General features: G+C 43.3%; 1 protein-coding gene across 1 annotated transcript in view; it reads right to left on the reverse strand.

Annotated features, from left to right (window-relative positions):
• Positions 1-3286, reverse strand: part of MB21D2 (Mab-21 domain containing 2) — a 115407-nt gene extending 112121 nt beyond the window's left edge. Inside the window, exon 1 of the mRNA XM_040481106.1 lies at positions 3019-3286. Coding sequence (XP_040337040.1) covers positions 3019-3229 — 211 coding nt within the window. The 5' untranslated portion in view covers positions 3230-3286. The remainder of the gene's footprint in view (positions 1-3018) is intronic.
• Positions 3287-19222: the final 15936 nt, after the last annotated feature.

Consider the following 19222-nt stretch of genomic DNA (forward strand, 5'->3'; position numbering starts at 1 on the left):
ATCTGGGCTCTCAAATATTAACTAGATAATAACAGCAATCATTCTCCTAAAAGACCAAGGTGTAGAGAAATTAAGAGTGAGTCTAGATGGTTCCAGCCAACATCTGCCTCAAAGGAATCAGAATCTCTGTACAAACACAGAATGTCAGCAAGATCACAGAGACCACAATGACCACCAACAGGCTCAGATCAACCCCAAGGCCTATTAAGAACCCTGCTTTGATAGGACAATGGACTTTCTTGGTGCTGACAGGTCACTGATTATGACAACTACCTACCACCACTATACTCTTCTGCATAAAGTTGCCTCCAAACTAGACAGAACAAAAAGGGCCTGAGAAGGGGGCTAGGGTTCAGACTAACAATCTTATAGACAGAGAGAGGCTGTTCCCCCAGCTGCCTAAAACCAGAAGTAATGTTATCCACAGCTCCACTAAAGGGGCTTGCACCAAATTCCTCTACTGTTTCATTCTGTGTGAGGGGATAATGTTTTTAAACTGCTGACAATCCTCAGGTACAGCCAGCTCAGACAGAAGCAGAACAAAGCCAACAGGAGTCACCCCCCCCCCAAAAAAAACCTACCAGAAATAAGGGCCTGGTGCCACCCCAGTGACACCTTAACAAGCTGAGGGTCATTAAGACACCTCATTTGCATATTCATGAAAGACTCAAGGCTGTGTGGCAAGTGAAACAAAGTGCACAAAAAGAGATTTTGTTTTTTAAGCCAAGCGAAAATCCGCTTTAGAAAAAGTAAATCCACACGGGGACCCTGGCTGTCGCCAAACCTTCACTTGTCTAGAGCAGCCAGCACCTCATTAAAGGAAAGCAAGGAACTCACAAATGAATGCAGCACCACACACAGGCAAGCTCATTTGGCCATCTGCCTTCTAGTGTCCAGAGGGGCAAAAGGCTTAAATGACACTCTCCTGAATTTTCTCTCCTGCAGGTGGAAATAGCAAATTCCCAGGGGGGCAAGAAAGCCTTCCCTTGCAAGGTCAACTGGATAAAAAGGAATAGAAGGGAATTTAGCTTACCTGTCAACACAATGCCTCTGGTGACATTAAACACATGTATATATGAAGCACCCCAGAATCATTTACCCTTCACATCTGGGTGAAGGCTTTGCTAAATCAGTGTCTCTGCCATGGGGTTAGCAGAGAAGCTCCTAATGAGCAGGGTATAGTTAAACTTACCCCTCCCCACACCCACCCATTTTTTTGTTCCATGACTATCCTGAGTGATGGTGACCCAGCACCTTTCTCTAGAAAACAGTCTAGAGCAGGAGACATCGGAATTGATGCGGGGGCTGTAACAACACAATGGCAGACTTCCATTATTTATGTCAAAGAGAAAGGCCATGATTAAGCAGCTGAAATCACTGCCCTGAGCCTTCTCTGCATATCCCCACCCTCCTGACAATCACTGTACTTGTTTTCAGATCTGGAAGCTCACTCCCACCAGGTTAGGGAGTTGTTTAAAAAAGAAAAAAAGGAAAGAAATACATTTAATTCATCTAAACAGTTGAATGGTCGAGTATCTCAATAGAGAGCTTTTCAACCTCCTACACAATTTAGGATCCGCTTGGGCAGCATGGAGCAAAGGGTGAAATCCAGCCCCAAGTTTCCACAGACTTTCTCCAACTTCCCAAAGCGTTACTATTACCAGCCCCCCACACGTTCAATCTGTATTAGCCCCGACTTGGACTTGGGCTCTGGGAGCAAGAAAATGAGGGAAGAAGGTACCCCATGATAGCACCAGCAACGACAGCCAGCCAGCTGACATCCAAGTAAATGGTAGCAGGAAGGCAAAAAGCGCTGTTTTCCTCAAGCCCTTTTTCAATAAAATTTTCCACGACCTGGGAAACTGGCTGAGGACGTATTTGTAGAGGGCACAGAGCCCCGTGCTAGGGCAGCGCCACACTCGAGTCCCAGTTCTGCGAAACGTTAACGGCCAGGCCACGTACTGCATGCCCCCAAGGTTGCACTGGTGGGGCTGCAAGCTACGTGGAAGGAAGCCCCCAACAGCGGACACTCACGCTATGTACCTCAGCAGTAATAATTCGAACGACAGGACACTTGAGGGGGGATTTGCTCTCCAGGTCGGCTTCATGATTCCCCTTTACACACCATCCGACTATCTGTTGAGGGACCTGTTAGGTGCCCGGCTTGAGGGTGGGAGTAGCGGCATTATTCTAACCCCCGAGGTCTCCAGGATTCGAAACTAAGGGCGCCTCTCTGGGCCAGCGCAGGGAAATTACACAAAGAGGAGGGGGCTGGCGCTTCTTGGGGTCGGAGCTCAGAGCCTTGTCATTTACGAGCTGGGAGTGAGGAATTCCGACCTCTGCAAGAGCCCCGGAGAAGCACAGGAAATGCTTCCGAGCGCTTCAAAGGGAAGTCGATTTGCAAATCAAAGTTGCAGGAACTCCGGGCGCCCAGCCTACTCGAGCGGGTTACTAGGGAACACCCAACAAGTTTGGTCACCGGGGGCTTGGCATGACAGCGCCGCGCCGCAAGACTAGAGAAGCAACTTGTCGCTCGGGCGCGGAGCCAGAGCCCTGCGCGGTCTCCGCGCCCCAGGCTCTGGCCAGGACCCGAGAGTCGGCGTTCGGAAGGCGCAGGTCCGAACCTCCGGAGCCAAATCCCTTCATCGAAAGGCGCCTCGGGGTCTCACCTGGACCGCGCGGTTTCCAGGGGCTTCCCCCCAACAGGGCGAGGTTTCACCACCAACTCTTCACCTGCCTACGAGCCCGTGGCCGGTGAGAAATTAACAAAAGAGCCAGCGAACGGGGTTAGAAGGGAACCCGGCGCAAAGTATACTAAGGAAGGCAGCTCGGCTTGCGGCGAGAAAGAAGGATAGAGCGGAACAGGGATGGGTTCTACCACAGGCACACGGCTCCGGGAAGGAAAGCCAGAAGGAGAGAGAGTGCGAGAAAGGGGGAATGGGTTCTCTACCCCTCTTCTCATCACACACACACGCACACACACACACACGCACACACCTCCCCCTTTTTCCTGCTTACCCAGCATGGAAAAGATGAAATCCTTGGCTGTGTGAATCTCCAGCGCTCTCTGGTCGTCGTATTCCCGCTGGTCGTGCTTCGTAAATTCTTGGATGAGTTTGTTCAGTTCCTCCACCCGAGCTCCCGACCTGAAATCCAGCTCCGGGAACGTTGGCTTGTTGTTACAGCCCAGGGACGCTGCCTTGCTGGCGGTGGGAGCCGCCATCTTCATGCAAAACGCGCCGAGTAGCAGCTCCGCGGCGGCGGCAGCACCCACCCCCGCCCCCCACCCCGCCCCCCCCCGGGCCTCCTCCCCTTGCCGGCTCCCTGGCTGCGGCCCCGGCCCGTGGGCGGGCTGGCGGGCGGGCGGGCGGGCGTCTGGGCGGGCGGTCCCGGCTCCGTGCGCTCCGGGCGTCCGGGCTTCGGCAGCAGCTGACTGCAGCGAGGGTGCGTGTGTGGCCCCGACACCCTTCCCTGCGGCCCCACGCGGGCCCCGATGCTGCAGGTCCCTGCCCTCCCCTGGCCCCGGCTGGCAGAGGCGACAGTGGTCGTACAGCCAACCCGAGCCTCCCCCCGGAGCGAGGAAAGTGAAGTGGAAACAATGTGAAATTCACCAGCTCTGAAATCAACAAGCTGCCGGCTCCGGTGTTACAGAGCCAGCACCAGCGTCCCCATTTAAAGGGACAGCGCACCCAGTGGAAAGAAAAATAAATAAATGACAGAGGTCTGCGCGCCTATGCCACTTGCCAATCTGTACCAAGCAGACGTGCGAGTTGTGGACTATTATTTCTCTACCTCCACCCCCTTTGGGGGCAGGGCTTGCCAAGCTCATTCAAGGAGGGGGGAGTCTTCCTCTGTCTGATTTTAAGGGCGGTGTTCTGAAGGAGGACATCTCATTGGGAGCATTTCCATCTCAAAATCCCTAATGCCTTTAGGTGGTGAAGGAAACTGCCTTAAGGAATAAATAAGAAACCAATCTTCTGCCCTTTTCTGCACAGATTGAGAAACATGATAGAATTAAACGTATCCAAAAAGTGCCCCCACGTGCCATATAGACACTCCCATTAGCCACTACAGTATCCCTATCTTTGCCCTAGGTAATTAATTTTCCGGGATAACACCTTATTCAACTTAACATATAATGAGTTAATGAGGCACAGTCTGCTCTAATATGAAGATAGAAAAACTAAATGGTTGGTGTGGGTGGGGGAAGGGGGGCAGAATGAATTACCCAAGGTTCCAATGAATGTTGAATGACGAGGTGAGCATTCTCTCAAGGAACGTACACCATTTGAGCACCCACCATTTGCCAGGCAGAGTGCCAGAATCTGGGTGGACAGTGATAAGACAAGGGACCTCTTACAATGGCATTGTAACTTACTTCACAAGGCAGGTTCCATGTAAGTCATAGTCCTTCAGGCAGAATAGAATCTCACAGAGGCTTTTAGTGTTTATGAGGTTTTAGACTCACTCTAAAGGCCTATTGGTTCTTGGAAACAGGTTGTCTTCCTAATTCTCTACAATCCATCTCCTCTGTTCCACAGTCCCTGATTCAGATAGGAAGGACCCTTTTCATTTTCTTACGAGTGTTCACTGCCAATGATACAAGCTCTTTGTTAGTCTGGGTTCTGACATACCTTTCCCTGTAAGATAGAGGTGGTAATTCCTATCTCAGAAGTCGTTTTAATGATTACATGAGATAAAGTTGGGCAAGCCCGTAGTGCAATGCCTGACATAATAGGCAATTAATTAAATGTTAGCTGCTATTACTGTTATTATAAACTTAATTCTTTCTCTTCTCCAACCTGTTCTCCATATTGTTGCCACAGTGATATTTATAAAACACAGATCTGGCCATTGACATTTCCCTGGAATTTCCCTCCTCCTTACTCTCTTCCCAACTTCACACCAAAGCCAATTCCATACCTGCATTTTCCTGAAAGCTTTCCCTAACCCTTCCCCCCTCAACCTGGTGGCAAAGTCTCTCTCCTTAGAATCTCCCTCACACCCTTTTGGAAACTTATGTGGCACTGATCAATTTTGGCCTTGCTTTTTCATGGTTGGTGCAAGTTTGAAACAATGAGATTCTTTAGGAGAAGGGCTATTACATGTTAACCATCTTCGTATTTCCCATAGCATTTAGCCCTGTACAAAGGTCCTCAAAGTTTATTGAATCAAGAAATGAGTGAAGAACTTTGGCAAAACCAGTTACTTTATTTTTGCTTTTGGTTTCCTTTTCTTTGAAACAAACTTTCTCACCCACTCAGTATTAAAGAAGTTACCTGACCAAATAGATGCTGGGTTTTGCGGGTCTGCTATATGGCCCTGACTTCTCATCTGAGAGGGTTATTACCATTACCTGGGCCGTGGTATACACTGTGCAAGTGATTGGAACTCCAACACAAATCGATCTGCTCCCATCTGTCAGTGCTTCTCTCATGATCAATGGTAAGCATCTGTAAGACAGCTGGCTGAGGCACAGTCATTCCATGGATCGGAAAGATCCTAGTTCACCCATGCAAGTAATAACCTCCAACCTACATGATAGCAGTTTGAAACAATTCAGGCAAAAAAAAAAAAAAAAAAAGTCAAGACACTTTGTTGATTTCCAAAAGCATAAATAAGGCATTTGCTCTTCTCTTGTTTCTACCTTTTTTTGTGATACTTCTATTCACAGAGAGAAAACAGGTAGTTAGCAGAAATTGCTCTAATTGTGCCTTAGCCCTGGGCCTTGGATGTTTTGGGTGAGTGAGTCAATAAATGGTCTCTCTGTTCTTCTACATTGTCTGTTCTACTTTACATGAGCCAGATCCGTACTCTATGAATCATTGACCTTTAATGAGCCTATATATTTACAGAATGTCCTGAATAGAAAATGAAATATCTTTTATATGCTCTTATAGAACTCTGATAAGGTGGCATAAATATCTCTTGTCGAACTGGCAAAATAAGAAAGAGGATCAGGAACCATAATTTCCTGAATTGGTCTCTTGGGAGGCTTTTTAATCTTTGGACCCTAGTAAACTCATGAGCTCCTCAAGGGCAAATGCTGGGTCTCTCCAGCTTTGTAAACACTGCATTTGATACAGTTCCTGGCCCGTGTTATGACCTTAATTAGTATGTTTGAATGAATGAGTGAATGAATGAATTAACAAATTAATATCATTCCTCAAAGTCCAAGAAGTCAACATTTAGGTGGTTTTTGCTACCATTAAACATCTCAGTGTAAACTATCTATGGTTTCCCAACAATCACTTAAGAATTGTTATAAATACAGATATTTCTGCTAGAATTTAATTCAGTACTTCTATTTTCATGCCTTTTCTCCCCCTGTGTAAAAGAAAGGAAGGAAATGGGGGTGGGGGGAGTGAAGAGAGAGAGAATAATTATCAAAAGATATTACAGAGTGTCACAGTCCTGTAATAAAAGTGCCCATTTCCAGAATTTTGACAAATGACTCGGGAAAGGTCAATGGAGTCTGCCATCTAAACAAGCACCAAAGAGAGTCATTCCTTTACTTGCTCCCCTAGCATCAAACAGAGCAAAGAAACTTACTGCCTTTCCAAGCTGCTGTCCCACTAGAGGTGAAACTTGCCCCTCTACTTCCCCACTCCCAAATTTTATTAGCTTGTGAAAGAAGCATTCTGAATATTGCTTCTCTGGGGCTGTTTGTTTTTAAATTCAGCTCTAAAGTTCTGTGGCAAACTCTCAGCCATGAATAACTGGGCTGTTCAGAGCATGTATTAAAAATAGCAAGCTCCACATCCACATGATGGATTAACAAAATGTAATTTTAAACAAAGTTGCTCTGGTCTGATGGAGATTTAAATAGCAGCCCAGGCTACAAGATCTGGCCTTCTAGGGTGGTTAGATTGTCAATAAAAGCCTAACAAATAGAATTGGCCCAAGCTTCTTGGATTTGAAAATGGAGGCAGGAAAAAGAAAGACAAGCATCACAGACATGTGGGATGTTGATGGTAGAGAGACAAGGGATAAAATCCCATCTGCCATCTCCATTTCTTTTTGCAGGTAAGACAACTTGGCACAGAAGGGGAAAGCGGAGGTGCCTACGTAGAAAGTGCTGTTTCTAGCTCTCAAACTAACTTCAAATTTAGTAAATATTTATTATGTCTCCAGGCCACCAGAGGGGGCATGGAAAAAAATCCCCTGAAATTTGACCAGAATTAATAAAACAAAAAGACTAGCCCTCGGGCAAAATGCACTTATTGCTCTTAAAAGTTAAATCTCAGTAAACCAGGAATTGCTGATGCTTGAAATGGCTTGGCCACTGCTTTTCCCCCACCATCAGGACTAGCTGAGCAGAAATCCCTTGGTATCTCACAAAGGCTTTCACAGGCACGCAACCCAGTTGGGGTAATTTTACCTCTGGTGAGACCAGGGCCATGGAAATGTTAGTGAGGTCCCCAGAACAGTCTGGATAAACATTTGACCCAGTCTGTCCTTTCTATCAAGGTGAGCCCCCAAGTGAAGTGCACCCCATGTGACGCATGCACCTGGTTCAGACAGCCCTGTTCCACCCTTGCCTTCAACCCTGTGACCAGTAGCCCTGAGGGCCTGGGGACTCTAGCTATAAAGAAACTGTAGCAGCGTAAATCTCTGCACCCAAATCTGTCCTTTTATTCTCTCTTGCAGCTCCTGCTGAACTCAGGGGAGCCAGATCTGTACGTGTGGAAAGAAAACGGAGCTAGGAACGGAGATAACAATATCTGATAACAGTTATTAACAATTGTCATTTCTTACAATGATAGAGCGCTTTACAGTTCAACATAGCACTTATCACAAAAAATCTGTTTATGGATCCTCACAACCTTCCACTAAAGCAGGTGAGTCAGGACTGTTATTATCATTCCAATTTTAGAGATAAGAAACTTGGGCTCAGAGAGAGGGTGATTTCGGTGAGGCCACCAGCTAGTAATTGTCTTTCTTCAGCTCTCTAGTTAGAAGTCATTTCCTGCAACTGGCTTTTCCCCAACATCTTCCACCTGCACATGCCCAGGTCTAGGTCACGTGGGCTCTTTGCAGCCGCTCATTGCCTTTGGTTCCGTCACTATTTTTTCACAAATGCCATTAAAGCACCTGATAACTTGTCTCCCCCACAAAAATGTGTGCTATATGCGTGCAGTGGCTATGTCTACCTTGATCACAGATGCATTCCCAGTGCCCATCACTGGGGTTGGCACCTAGTAGGTGTTCAACAAATGTTTGATGAATGAAAGAGGAACTGAATAGGCAGGTGGCTGGTTGCAGTCCCAAACTCAGGTTCTTTCCATCAAACCTCACGGACTGTGTTGTCCCCAACCCACTGAGTATCCAGAAAAACACCAACAATCTCTCCTGTCTTAGAGAGCCTGACACTTTACCCAGCATTCCATATGCACAATCTGATCCCAAAGCCCAATTCAAGTTCCATCACGGCAAATAAAACCTTCGATTCCTCTTCTCTCTACCTTAAAATCTGAACACGGGCCATTTCTTCAATAAATTCTCTGACAAGATAACTTAACAAAATTTAATGAAACATTTCAGTTCTCCCTTCTTTGGGGGGAAACCCTGTCTGCTTGACCTCATACACCAGGCAAGAAAAAGCAAAGTGATGAATTGCTCTGGAAATCCTCTTTCTATGAATGCCTTAACTCCATCAGCTGTTCTGAGGAAACTGAGGGGGTCCCCCTTACCAATCTCTTGACACTGTTCCATCCCCTTCTAGCCCTTAAACTTGCCAAAGGGCCCAACTACGTGTCTTCCACACCAATGCTGTGTTGTATCCTGTGACCTTGGATACTGGGACATGGACTAAGGGGAAAGCATAATACCTTGTCAGTACAGACTAGAGATATTTGGTTTGTTTCTCTGTGAATAATTGAATGAAGGGCTATCACTGGGAAAAATAATTTGTGTTTTTTCTGGGTGGCTATAGAGGGGGGAACACAGAGAGACAGGTGGTAGTTACAGAAATACAGGTTTCAGCTCAGGATACAGAAGCATTTTCCAGCAAGGAGAGCCACTCTGCACAGAATATGCTGCCTTATGAATTAGGACACTCAGCATCACGGGAGGTGTTCAGAATCACATTACCCACTTGTCAGGGTTACAATAGAGAAGGTTCCCGAGCTGGTAAGGAGCTTTGACTCTGACCCCTGAGGTGCCTTTCAGCTCTGAGAAGCTATGACTCTATGGGTCTTTGTCAGTTAAAGTAATAACTGACAACTCCTTTCCTACAAGGACCCGCTGCACAACAGAACTATGTTCTGAACTTTTCACACAAGGTGTTTTATATCCATTTTCACATAAGGACCCAAGATTGAGGATTGTGTTTTGCTTTATCTAGGCTTAAAATATATTCATATTTCATTGTTTCTGGTTTCCCTACTGTCCTATTCTAGCAGGCTATTTTTTTCCACCCCATGATATAGACATGGCACAGACATCACACCCACATCCCACACCCATATCCCCATTCCAAAAGCTCTCAGGCATCCCACACCCAAATCCCCATTCCAAAAGCTCTCAGGGAAAAAGAAGAAAAATAAGGTATTTCCTTTAGCACATTTATTTACACACTTATTTTATAATGATAGAAGCTGGCTCTCTGAGCAGACCTATAAAATGGAGCAGGGAATGGCAATGATGCCTGTTTTGTTTTCTAAAGCTTATAAAAAAATGATTCTCTAAATCTTGCACTATATAACAAGCTTATTTGGAAAAACTTGGCTTTTTTCCCCCATGCCCAGTGCAGTACATGAATAGGAGTTATTTCCCCTCATCCGAGACCTGGTGGGTTGAGTTGTGGTCCGAAGCTCATTTTAAATTCCAAGTTGCAAAACCTGGAGAGAGGGCATCTGAGGAAAACTCTGACACTCCTTCAGCTCTGACAACATTATCACACACAACTGTAAGTGTACTTCCTGGACCCCGCCTTCAGATTGTGGTTTCTCCATTAGTAGTTTTTGGGCGTGAACACACACACACACACACACACACACACACACACACACACACAAAACAAAGAAACCCTCAGATAGATTCTCCAGTGCTTCTACATAGTCTAGTGGGAAAACAGGAGTAAAAAGAAAAAAGAAAAGGATAGAAATATAAAAAAGGAGGAAAAACAGAAAAGAAAACCCCCACAACCCCCTCTATTTAATTTCTAATGATTCATGTTTATTTAAACTGCCCTGGGGATATGATATGTGTATTTTATTATAATTTGCCTCATAAAGTGTGTTTGGTTTTTTTGTGGGAGGAGCAGGGGCATATAGATCTGCATTATGAATAAATATATTTAGATAGAATCAGTGGAATGGAAACCAGGAGACTGATTCTAGCCTGGCTTTCGCCCATTAGTTCATTCCATGATGGGTGGAAAAGCCTCTCCTCTTTGCTGAAGCTCCTTTTCCTCAAGTGTAAATGAATAGAATAAGGTATCATCCAGGCGTGACATTCTGAAACTGTAACTCTGTCATGAAAAGACAAATAAAGCAATCTTGTGCTGGGTGCAATTTCTTGGTACATTTTGTTTGTTTGTTTATTTTTCCCCAGTCTATTCTTGCACAGCTTGACATTCCATGGTAGGACGTTCCAAGAATCTTTTGTTTTTAGGAAGTCAGCTCTGAAAGAATTAGCCTGAGATCAGGAGAGGAGAATCTATAAGTGCATTAAGACCCCCTCCTTGGCACATTGTGGCTAATAGCCACTTATTCTCTGCTGGTGGGGGGTGGAAGCAAGATCTGCTGCTGACATTCACTGAGCAGCTTGGCCCTGGGGCATAGACATATGACCTCTGTGTTCTTAGGGCCCAGCTAGGGCCCAGCAGGTATGTTCAGACTCCAGAAATCCTTTTCCCCACAGGATGAGAGGAAACAAAAGATACCCAAAGAAAGCACCGCAGGAAGTATTTATAAGAGGCTGCAAATGGTTATAAAATAAAACTGGCCCTAAAATTAGAAGCAAAGGTTTGAAGTTCAGAAGCCTAGGTGAGGATGAATGTATATATGGGCCTTTAGAGCTGGCTTGTAAAGCACTTGCAGACAAGGAATCATGGTTCTGGTAAAAACCTTAAGGAGTCTATTTATTTCCTTACAACTCAGTTATGGAAGAAGTCTGGTCCTAGAAATCTAGGCTGAAGTTTTTTTTAAGTACTTTGGAAGAGAGCAACTTTATAAATCTCAGGTAGTAATTGCTGAAAGCATGATTAGTAAGGAAAGAAATTACAACCATCCTGTAATAAATAATATTCGAGTATGTGTGATGACAAAAAACAGATGCAAAATTAGGGATATTATAGCCATGCATCAAAATAAAAAAATGGCAAAGAAGGGTGAGGGGGAGTTAAGCGTTCTACCAGATTAAAAATTTTAATCATACAGATGAAGAAGATGACGTTCAGACAACAGAAGTGATCTGCCTATGGGAGCACCTAGAGTGGTCGGACTGGGATGGGTTTCTGCCGTGCATATCAGCACAAGAGCCAAAGCACGTGAGGGCAAGTTCGAACCTAGTAAATGGCTGCCAGCGGGTATTTTCCATAAAGCTGTCTTTTTGATTCCTTCACTTAGTCAGCAAATATTTATTGAACTTCTGTCATGTGCCAGGCACGGTTCTAGGCACTGGGATGCAACAATGAACAAAGCAAAAAATCCATGTCCTCCCAGAGCTTGTGGTCAAATAAATCACTTAATTTAAATGATAAGCAGGATATTTTGTGCCTGACATCTCTATCAGTCAGTGTTCTCTGGAGAAACAGAACCAATAGCCCATACATACATAAGGAGAGATATTTCAAGGAAAAGGCTCATGCAGCTGCAAGGGCTGACAAGCCCCCAAATCTGTAGAGCAGGCAAATCCAAACTCTAAAGGGCAAGTTTGTAGGGCTGGAAACTCAAGCAGGAGTTTATAGTCTTGAGGCAGGATTTCCTCTGGAAAACTCTTTTTTATGAACTTTCCAGTGATTGGATAAGGCCCACCCACATTATTGAAGGTGATCTCCTTTACTTAAAGTCAACTGCAGGTGTCAACCACATCTATAAAACACTCTCTCGGTAATACTTAGATTAGTATTAAATAACTAGGTATTATATGTAACTAAATTAAATAACTGTGTACTATAGCCTAACCAAGTTGACACATGAAACTAACACAAACTAACCATGATGCAATCTATCCAGCAAACATTTATTAAGTGTTTATCACATGTTAATTTCTGAGATAAATCATGTATAGTCCCTGCCCTCTAAAGGAAGAGCATAAGTCATTTACTAAATCAATATGTAAAAATATGAGTCTAGGGGCGCCTGGGTGGCTCAGTCAGTTAAACAACTGACTTCAGCTCAGGTCATGATCTCATGGTTCATGAATTCAAGCCCCACATCAGGCTCTGTGCTGACAGCTCAGAGCCTGGAGTCTGCTTCGGATTCTGTGTGTGTGTCTCTCTCTCTGCCCCTCCCTGCTCTCTCTCACTCTCTCAAAAACTAAACGTTAAAAAAAATTTTAAAAAATATGAGTCTCTACCAATCCATAAGGGAGATAGAGAACAGCTGTCTTTGAGGGTTTGGAAAAAGAAACGGTACTTCTAGGTAAAGAAATCTGGAAAAGCTGAAAATGCAAAAGACAACTGACCTTGTCCTTAAAGAATGGGTAAAATTAGAACAAGGAACACAGGAGAGCGGATTCCTAGTAGAAAAAATGGCATAAGCAAATGTGTGGAGTCAGGAAAATGTGTGATGTATATAGAAACATTGAGTGGTTCAATTAGGCTGGAAATATAGAGCATTCATCAAAACCTCTTTTATTTAGTCTGTGATTACTCAGTGCTCATTACAGTACTCACCCAAGATATTAAAATATTTGCTGATGAAACAGAGAGATCAAGAGACTCCTCCAAAGTCACACAGAAAATCTTCACACACAAGTCAATGCCATTTTCTTTCAGAAGCTAGATACTGTTGACTCTTCAAAAATGAGTTTTACCATGCCTGGTAAAGGGCCCTCTGCTTTATCTTTGTTGTTTCAGTTGAACTATCCTTTAAAAAGTCATTTTATTCCTTGATATATGGAAGAAATTTATTAGGCCCTAACTTTCAATGCATATAAAGTCTCAATGCCCCAAACAAGATGCTCGGGGCTTTCTGTATCATAAAATTGAAAACTTACTGCTTTTACCACTCAGCTGAGGATATTTCTTGCTTTTTTTCCCCCCCTTTGGTACTATAATTAAATGGCTATGGTCAAGGGAATGGCGTGCAGACAGAAAATATATATGGGAGCTACAGGGGTCACAAGAAAGTAACAGTCATTCAAGACTTCTTTTATTTCACAATTGTGTGCTTTGCATATTCCGCTTATTACAATTTTTCTCCACCATCTTGTTTTCATGCCCCACGCCCCTCCCTTATTTTCAGGAAGAGCAGTTGGTCTAGCAAGTCACACGTGGGCTGTGCCTATTTCACTACCGGCTTTTCCTATCCCTAGTTTAAACTCAATCATCATTTTGCCTACATAGGAATTCATGTTTTCTACTACTAAACTAAGCATACATGGGTTCATTCTCAAAATTGATGGTTTTATGGCTCTCAAAACAATGTGTTTGGCTTTGAGGCCAATGTAACGTTTTAAAAAATTAAGATAATTATAGGAATTAGAGGATTTCAGACACTTCCCAAACAAGTCTTTATTCAGTTTCATACCACTGTGAATTGAGCAGAAGCAAATTGTCCCTCTTCTTCTCTCTCTGTCCCTCCTACTTCCACTGTGTGAAAGGGAAGCTGAAGACCCAAACCAGGAAGTGACATCATCAAGTGCCTGGTTTCATATCTCCATAAAGTACATTAGTTTAATTAAAACTATCAAAGAGACTAGTAAAAGGTAGACTGGAGAGAAATAAGGTTATTGATCAGAGGTATTAAATAAACGAACATCACCAAGAAGTGGATGTTCAAAGACATATGGAATGCTCAAGGGGAATCAAAGTCCAATTTCCTCAGTAATAGCTGAATATTTGTCTTGTGGCGATGTTCTTCCATTATTTCCAAGAGTGGGGAGATCTAGAAAGTGTCTAAGGGCTTGGAGTCATAACTTTACTTTAAAACTACCTGATACTTTAGATTTGTTGTATATTATCTCACTTCAAGGCTAATCTCCACAACAATCCTGTGGATAGGCTAACCTTGACTCACAGACTGTTGGAACACATTTTGGAGGCAGGGCAGAGTTTGACCCTCCGCAACATGTGAATAAGACCTGGCAGGCGTGTGTCTAGAAAGGTGCCGGTGTGTATTTCAGAGGTGCAGATGTGTAGAGACAGACACGAAACATCTTAGTGAAGAGAAATGGTAATCATACCGACTAATGGTCTTTGTTAAATTGAATTTCTCCAAAAGTGGGTACTCATCTATTGCAACAGGTTTATTGCATTTCACTCCACCTCAAGATAAGGTCACATCTCTTAGGATACAAAGCAGAATCTCGCCTAAAAGAATAGGCATCCTCAGAGACCATCATCAGGTCAGAGCCAGAGCCTCAAAAAAGTACTTAGCTAAGGCAGGTCTGAAGCAGGTAGAAAACAAGCCTCACTCAATTGGGATTGGAACTTGAAGAATATCAAAACTCAAAATTCACTACAGATGGGTCAGGCTTCAGGTGGCAGACTGTGTGTGAAGCAGCTGGGCATGTGTCAGGGGGGTGAGACGTCTGTTCCTCCCAGGAGGCAACCACATCACGGAGTGGGGTGGGAAGAACTACAGGTGTGGATGGTCATTGAAGGAAAAAGTGCTGTCATGTGGTGATGTGCAACCAGTGCGTCAGCAAAAAAATATCTAAATGTCTTCGGGAATAGGAAATCTCAGGTGGCCTAGGATTAGCAGAGGTGCAGCCCCTCCACTCAGGCATCCTCATCCTGCCATTGCTCTCCTTGGGAGATCTTGGTCAGAGTTTACTCCCCTATTCACCCAAGGATAATATTTCAATAGTGGTATTATGGAGCTGGGACTAAATTCCAGCAATGTCTTCTCGGCGTTCTCCAAAGAAGGTGCACTTCCCATAGTCAAAGTCCTTCACAGTACATTAAATAGACAAGATAACTAGTATATTTAATCTAAATAGAGTTCAAAGTCCAACTTTCAGACCTGCGGTAACCATATTTTGCACCTGGCTGGCTCCCCATTTCCTTGACAACTTTGCCCTTAATAGCTAGTTTCTGAGCACTTATCAAGCCTCAGTCACTGGCTCATTCATTCCATCCGCAACATCTCTTTAGGAGGTTGTGGGAGTATTCCTATTTTCAGGAGTATTCTTAGGAAACTGAGGTTTGAATTGATCATGTAACTTGTCCAAGGTCACATGGTAGTAAGTGGCACACCTGGACTTTCTCCTGTGTCTGCTTCAGTCCAAGTCTATGGTCTTGACTCACACCCTATGCCACCTGCCTGGTCTCCTTCCAGAGCACGTGATAAGATGGTAGGTAGGGCACTGGGCAGGTGCTGACACCTTGGGTCTGTTGTTTGCCAGTTGTATGACCTTTAGCTTCCCTGGACTCTCTGAGCCTCAGTTTCCTCCTCTGAAAAATGGATATTATTCTTCTTTCTTAGCTACAAAATTTTCATGGAAGGCATGTGAAACAATGGAATGTGAAAAAAAACTATAAAAATACTTAAAGATATGAGGAATTACACCTTGATTTTATACCTTAGGTTTATATTTTCCTAATATTTATCAGGAATAAATGATGTCTGGGTTTGAGGGAAAGAACACAAGGGAAGGAGGGAATCATTTATTCATTCAACAAATATTACACACCATGGCGCGCAGGAGTACTGAAGAACAATATTTAACAGCTTCAGGATAGCTGGTCTGGGAAGAACTTGATTTTTTCTTTCACATTTAAAAGTGACTACCACTTAGATCAGTTACTGAGAAACCCTGTCTGAATTGCTGCCTGAGCTATAACTGTATTGAAAATGAAATAAAGAAAAAGGTGACCTTAATGCTGGCCTCCAAGAAGTCTTTGGTCAATTCAGCACCTTTTTCAAGCTGTAAATTCACTTCCTAAATTGTCTACTTAGATAGTTTTTCCCTTCTCAGAAAGAAAAAAAAATGTAGACTCTTCAAAATTAAAAGTCTGCTTTCCTAAGAAATATCACTGTGGGAATGTAATTCAACAAGTATTTGCTGAGTGTTTTATGAGTTCTGTACCAGGCTAAGGACTGAACAGTTGCAAGGGCTAGGAAGTATGGATAGTGATGTTGACTACCATTGTCTGTGAGACAAGGTCCCAACCCTCAAAGCAGTAATAATTTGCACGGGAACTGTGCTAACATACGTAAAATTTTAGAAGTTGAGACACGTTCAGACAGAAATGGACTAAAACCAGATGTCAATATAAGAAATAAGTGCTTGGGCATTCTAAAGTTTATGTTCTTAGATTAGGAGGGCAAACCCTTTTTGTGAAAGGTTCTGAAAGTGAAGCAGAGAAGCTTTAATTTGGCTTTGTGGGCAATTAATGAGCCATTAACGGTTTTAGAACAGGACAGTAAACATGATGAAAAGATATGAAAAATTCAAACCGTTATAGTTAGGACCATTTTAATTCTGAAGGTTTTATTGTCAGAGATAAATCAAATGAAGCAAAGAAAAAAAAGGTGTAAGTGGAGAAATTTATTGGCTCATATAACTAGGAAGTTCAAGTAGTGAACTTTGGTCATCATTGTCCAGGCACTCAAATAATGTCATCAGCTTTCTGATTGGCTTCATTCTTAGGCTCTCCATGTAGTTGTAAATGGCTGTCAAGAGCCTCAGGCTTACAGGTTTTAGAGATGACAGACCCAGAGAAAGAGTCTCTGGATAAAAGACACCATGGTGAGCTCTGATTGGCCCAGCTTAGGTGGAGGGCTCATCACTGAAAACTCACTATGCTCAGAGGGATCCAAATGTTTGATTGGCCGGGAGTCATATGTAACCCCTGAGGTAGGGAGATGACCCTGGTCAGTTTTTTACCTCCCCCACCTCCTTTAGCTGCAGTTAGGAAGATATTTACAGAATGAGGTTGGAGTCATTTTTCAAAGGAAGAGATACTGGACACACACACACACACACACACACACATGTGCACACGCATTACCCCAGCTTGACTTTATAACACATTTACAATATAAAATAGAACAGCTCTCTTTTCTTTAAACTGTAGTTTGTTCCTTTAAACATTGCTTTTATTCAGTCATTTTATAGGCACTCAGTGCTGTGAGTCATGGCTCCTATTTTAGAGTACATACCACAGAAGTTTCTCTACTTCTCTATATGCAAATAGATTAGGTTCTGAAAAGTTCGTTGTAAATCCTTTTGTTCCTAACTGGAGTCAGGAGGTGTGGCATAACTTCTTTTCGTAGGCTGGCCCTGCAAAAGACTCTTTCCTAGTGTAGGGTTGCTGTTAGGATGCGATGCCCAGCCCAGGACTGTCTTTCTTGCTCCTGCCCCAATGCAGTTCCAGTGGGAACCATCTGGCTGATTCTTGCCAATGGAAAATGTAAGGAAGTGATTGTGTGTCACTTCTGGGTGGGATGGTAAGAGGTGGATGTGCCTTCCCCACAGCCCCTTTTTCTATCTTTTAGGAGAATAGACTCCTGGAAACTGAATGAAGGCCGGGCCATGAGATAAAGAGCTCCTGGCCCCTGCACACAAACTGTCACCCGGCAAGAATCACCCACACTGAATTCTTTTTTCTTGGTTAATTTTTTTAATTTTTTTTTTTTTATTTTTGAGAGAAAGAGCCTGAGCAGGGGAGGGGCAGAGAGAAAGGAGGACAGAGGATCTGAAGCAAGCTCTGTGCCCATAGCAGAGAACCCAAAGCAGGGCTCGAACCCAACCGTGAGATCATGACCTGAGCTGAAGTTGGGCGCTTAACCTACTGAGCCACCCAGTTGCCCGAATCCATGTTGAATTCTTGAGTGAGAAATATGCCTTTATTGTGTTAAGCTAATGAGAATTAGAGCCTTCCCTTAACAAATACAGTATGGCTCAATCTTATTGTCCATCTCCTCATTTCCATCACGTAGAATTATGAGTGTGACCTTCCAAGTTTTAAAACCAAGTATTCACTTCTTGAAGATCTACTTTTTCTCTATCTTTTCCAAAAACAACCAACTTATTTCACAGGCCAGAAATCTGTCGAGTCAGGTCATGTCCCTCCTTGATAATTCCTCTAAGTATTATGGGGGAAACTGTTAATAGTTACAGTGCTTGCACTCACTCTAGCATCACTGAGATTCTTAAACCCACAAATTCTTCATAGTTTGTGACAGGTCTCATCAGCAAGGTTACCATGTTTCTTTCACCTTTAAATACTTTTAACAAACTCATGGCCTTCTCTTGAGTGAACATACTTTTGCCAATGCTAGTGTCACATTCAAATGGTATTCTGGTTCACCAATCACTTTTCTTTTGCTTTTAAAAATTATTGCTGATTGCAGAGGTGTAGACAGATCCTTGCACCTGCTTCATAAATAGCTCTTTGTCTTCAGAAACTTCCCTTCAATCTAGTGAATCATTCCACTTAAAAATTTTAAATATACCCCACCTTGCTTACATAATTACCATGTGCTTTTTCTTATTAGCACTTCTAATACCTTCCTTGCTTTTGCATTTATTGGATGTTATGGATCAATAATCTTTGCAAAATGATTCAAACCCCAGACACATGAGACAAATATGCAGTAGAATGTGAAAAATATACATATTTATTGGCTCCATGACCAGAGACTGATGTCTCTTGTTGATGGTGAGCCCAACTGATGTATTTTTAAGTTGTTCTTGGCTTTATGAACATGTATACATGCCCTTAAGTTGCAGTGTCTTAGAATGCCAGACCTACAGTCGTTATCTCATCCAGTTAAATACCTACATTTTACACATGAAAAAGAGAAACAGAGATTGATTGATTGAGAGAGAAGAGTAACTAATTCTTGATCACGTGACTAAAACTTTAATGCAAATGTGAATGAAACAGAATTTAGGAATATGTGAGTGTTTTCTAGATATCTTCCAGTCTGCTCCATCAATTTTTAATAAGGACATCTTGTTTTCCCCAGCACAACTTCTCACCCCAGTCTTCTATGAAAATATTACCTTTGCCTCGCCTCCAGAAGGAAGCACAGACAAAGATCCACTTGGAGACCCGTAGTACCTGATCTGGATTCTTGAATGTTTCATCAGTTCTTAG

The sequence above is a fragment of the Herpailurus yagouaroundi genome, unplaced genomic scaffold, assembly GCF_014898765.1.
Source record: "Herpailurus yagouaroundi ecotype Mexico unplaced genomic scaffold, PumYag 159, whole genome shotgun sequence".
NCBI lineage: Eukaryota > Metazoa > Chordata > Mammalia > Carnivora > Felidae > Herpailurus > Herpailurus yagouaroundi.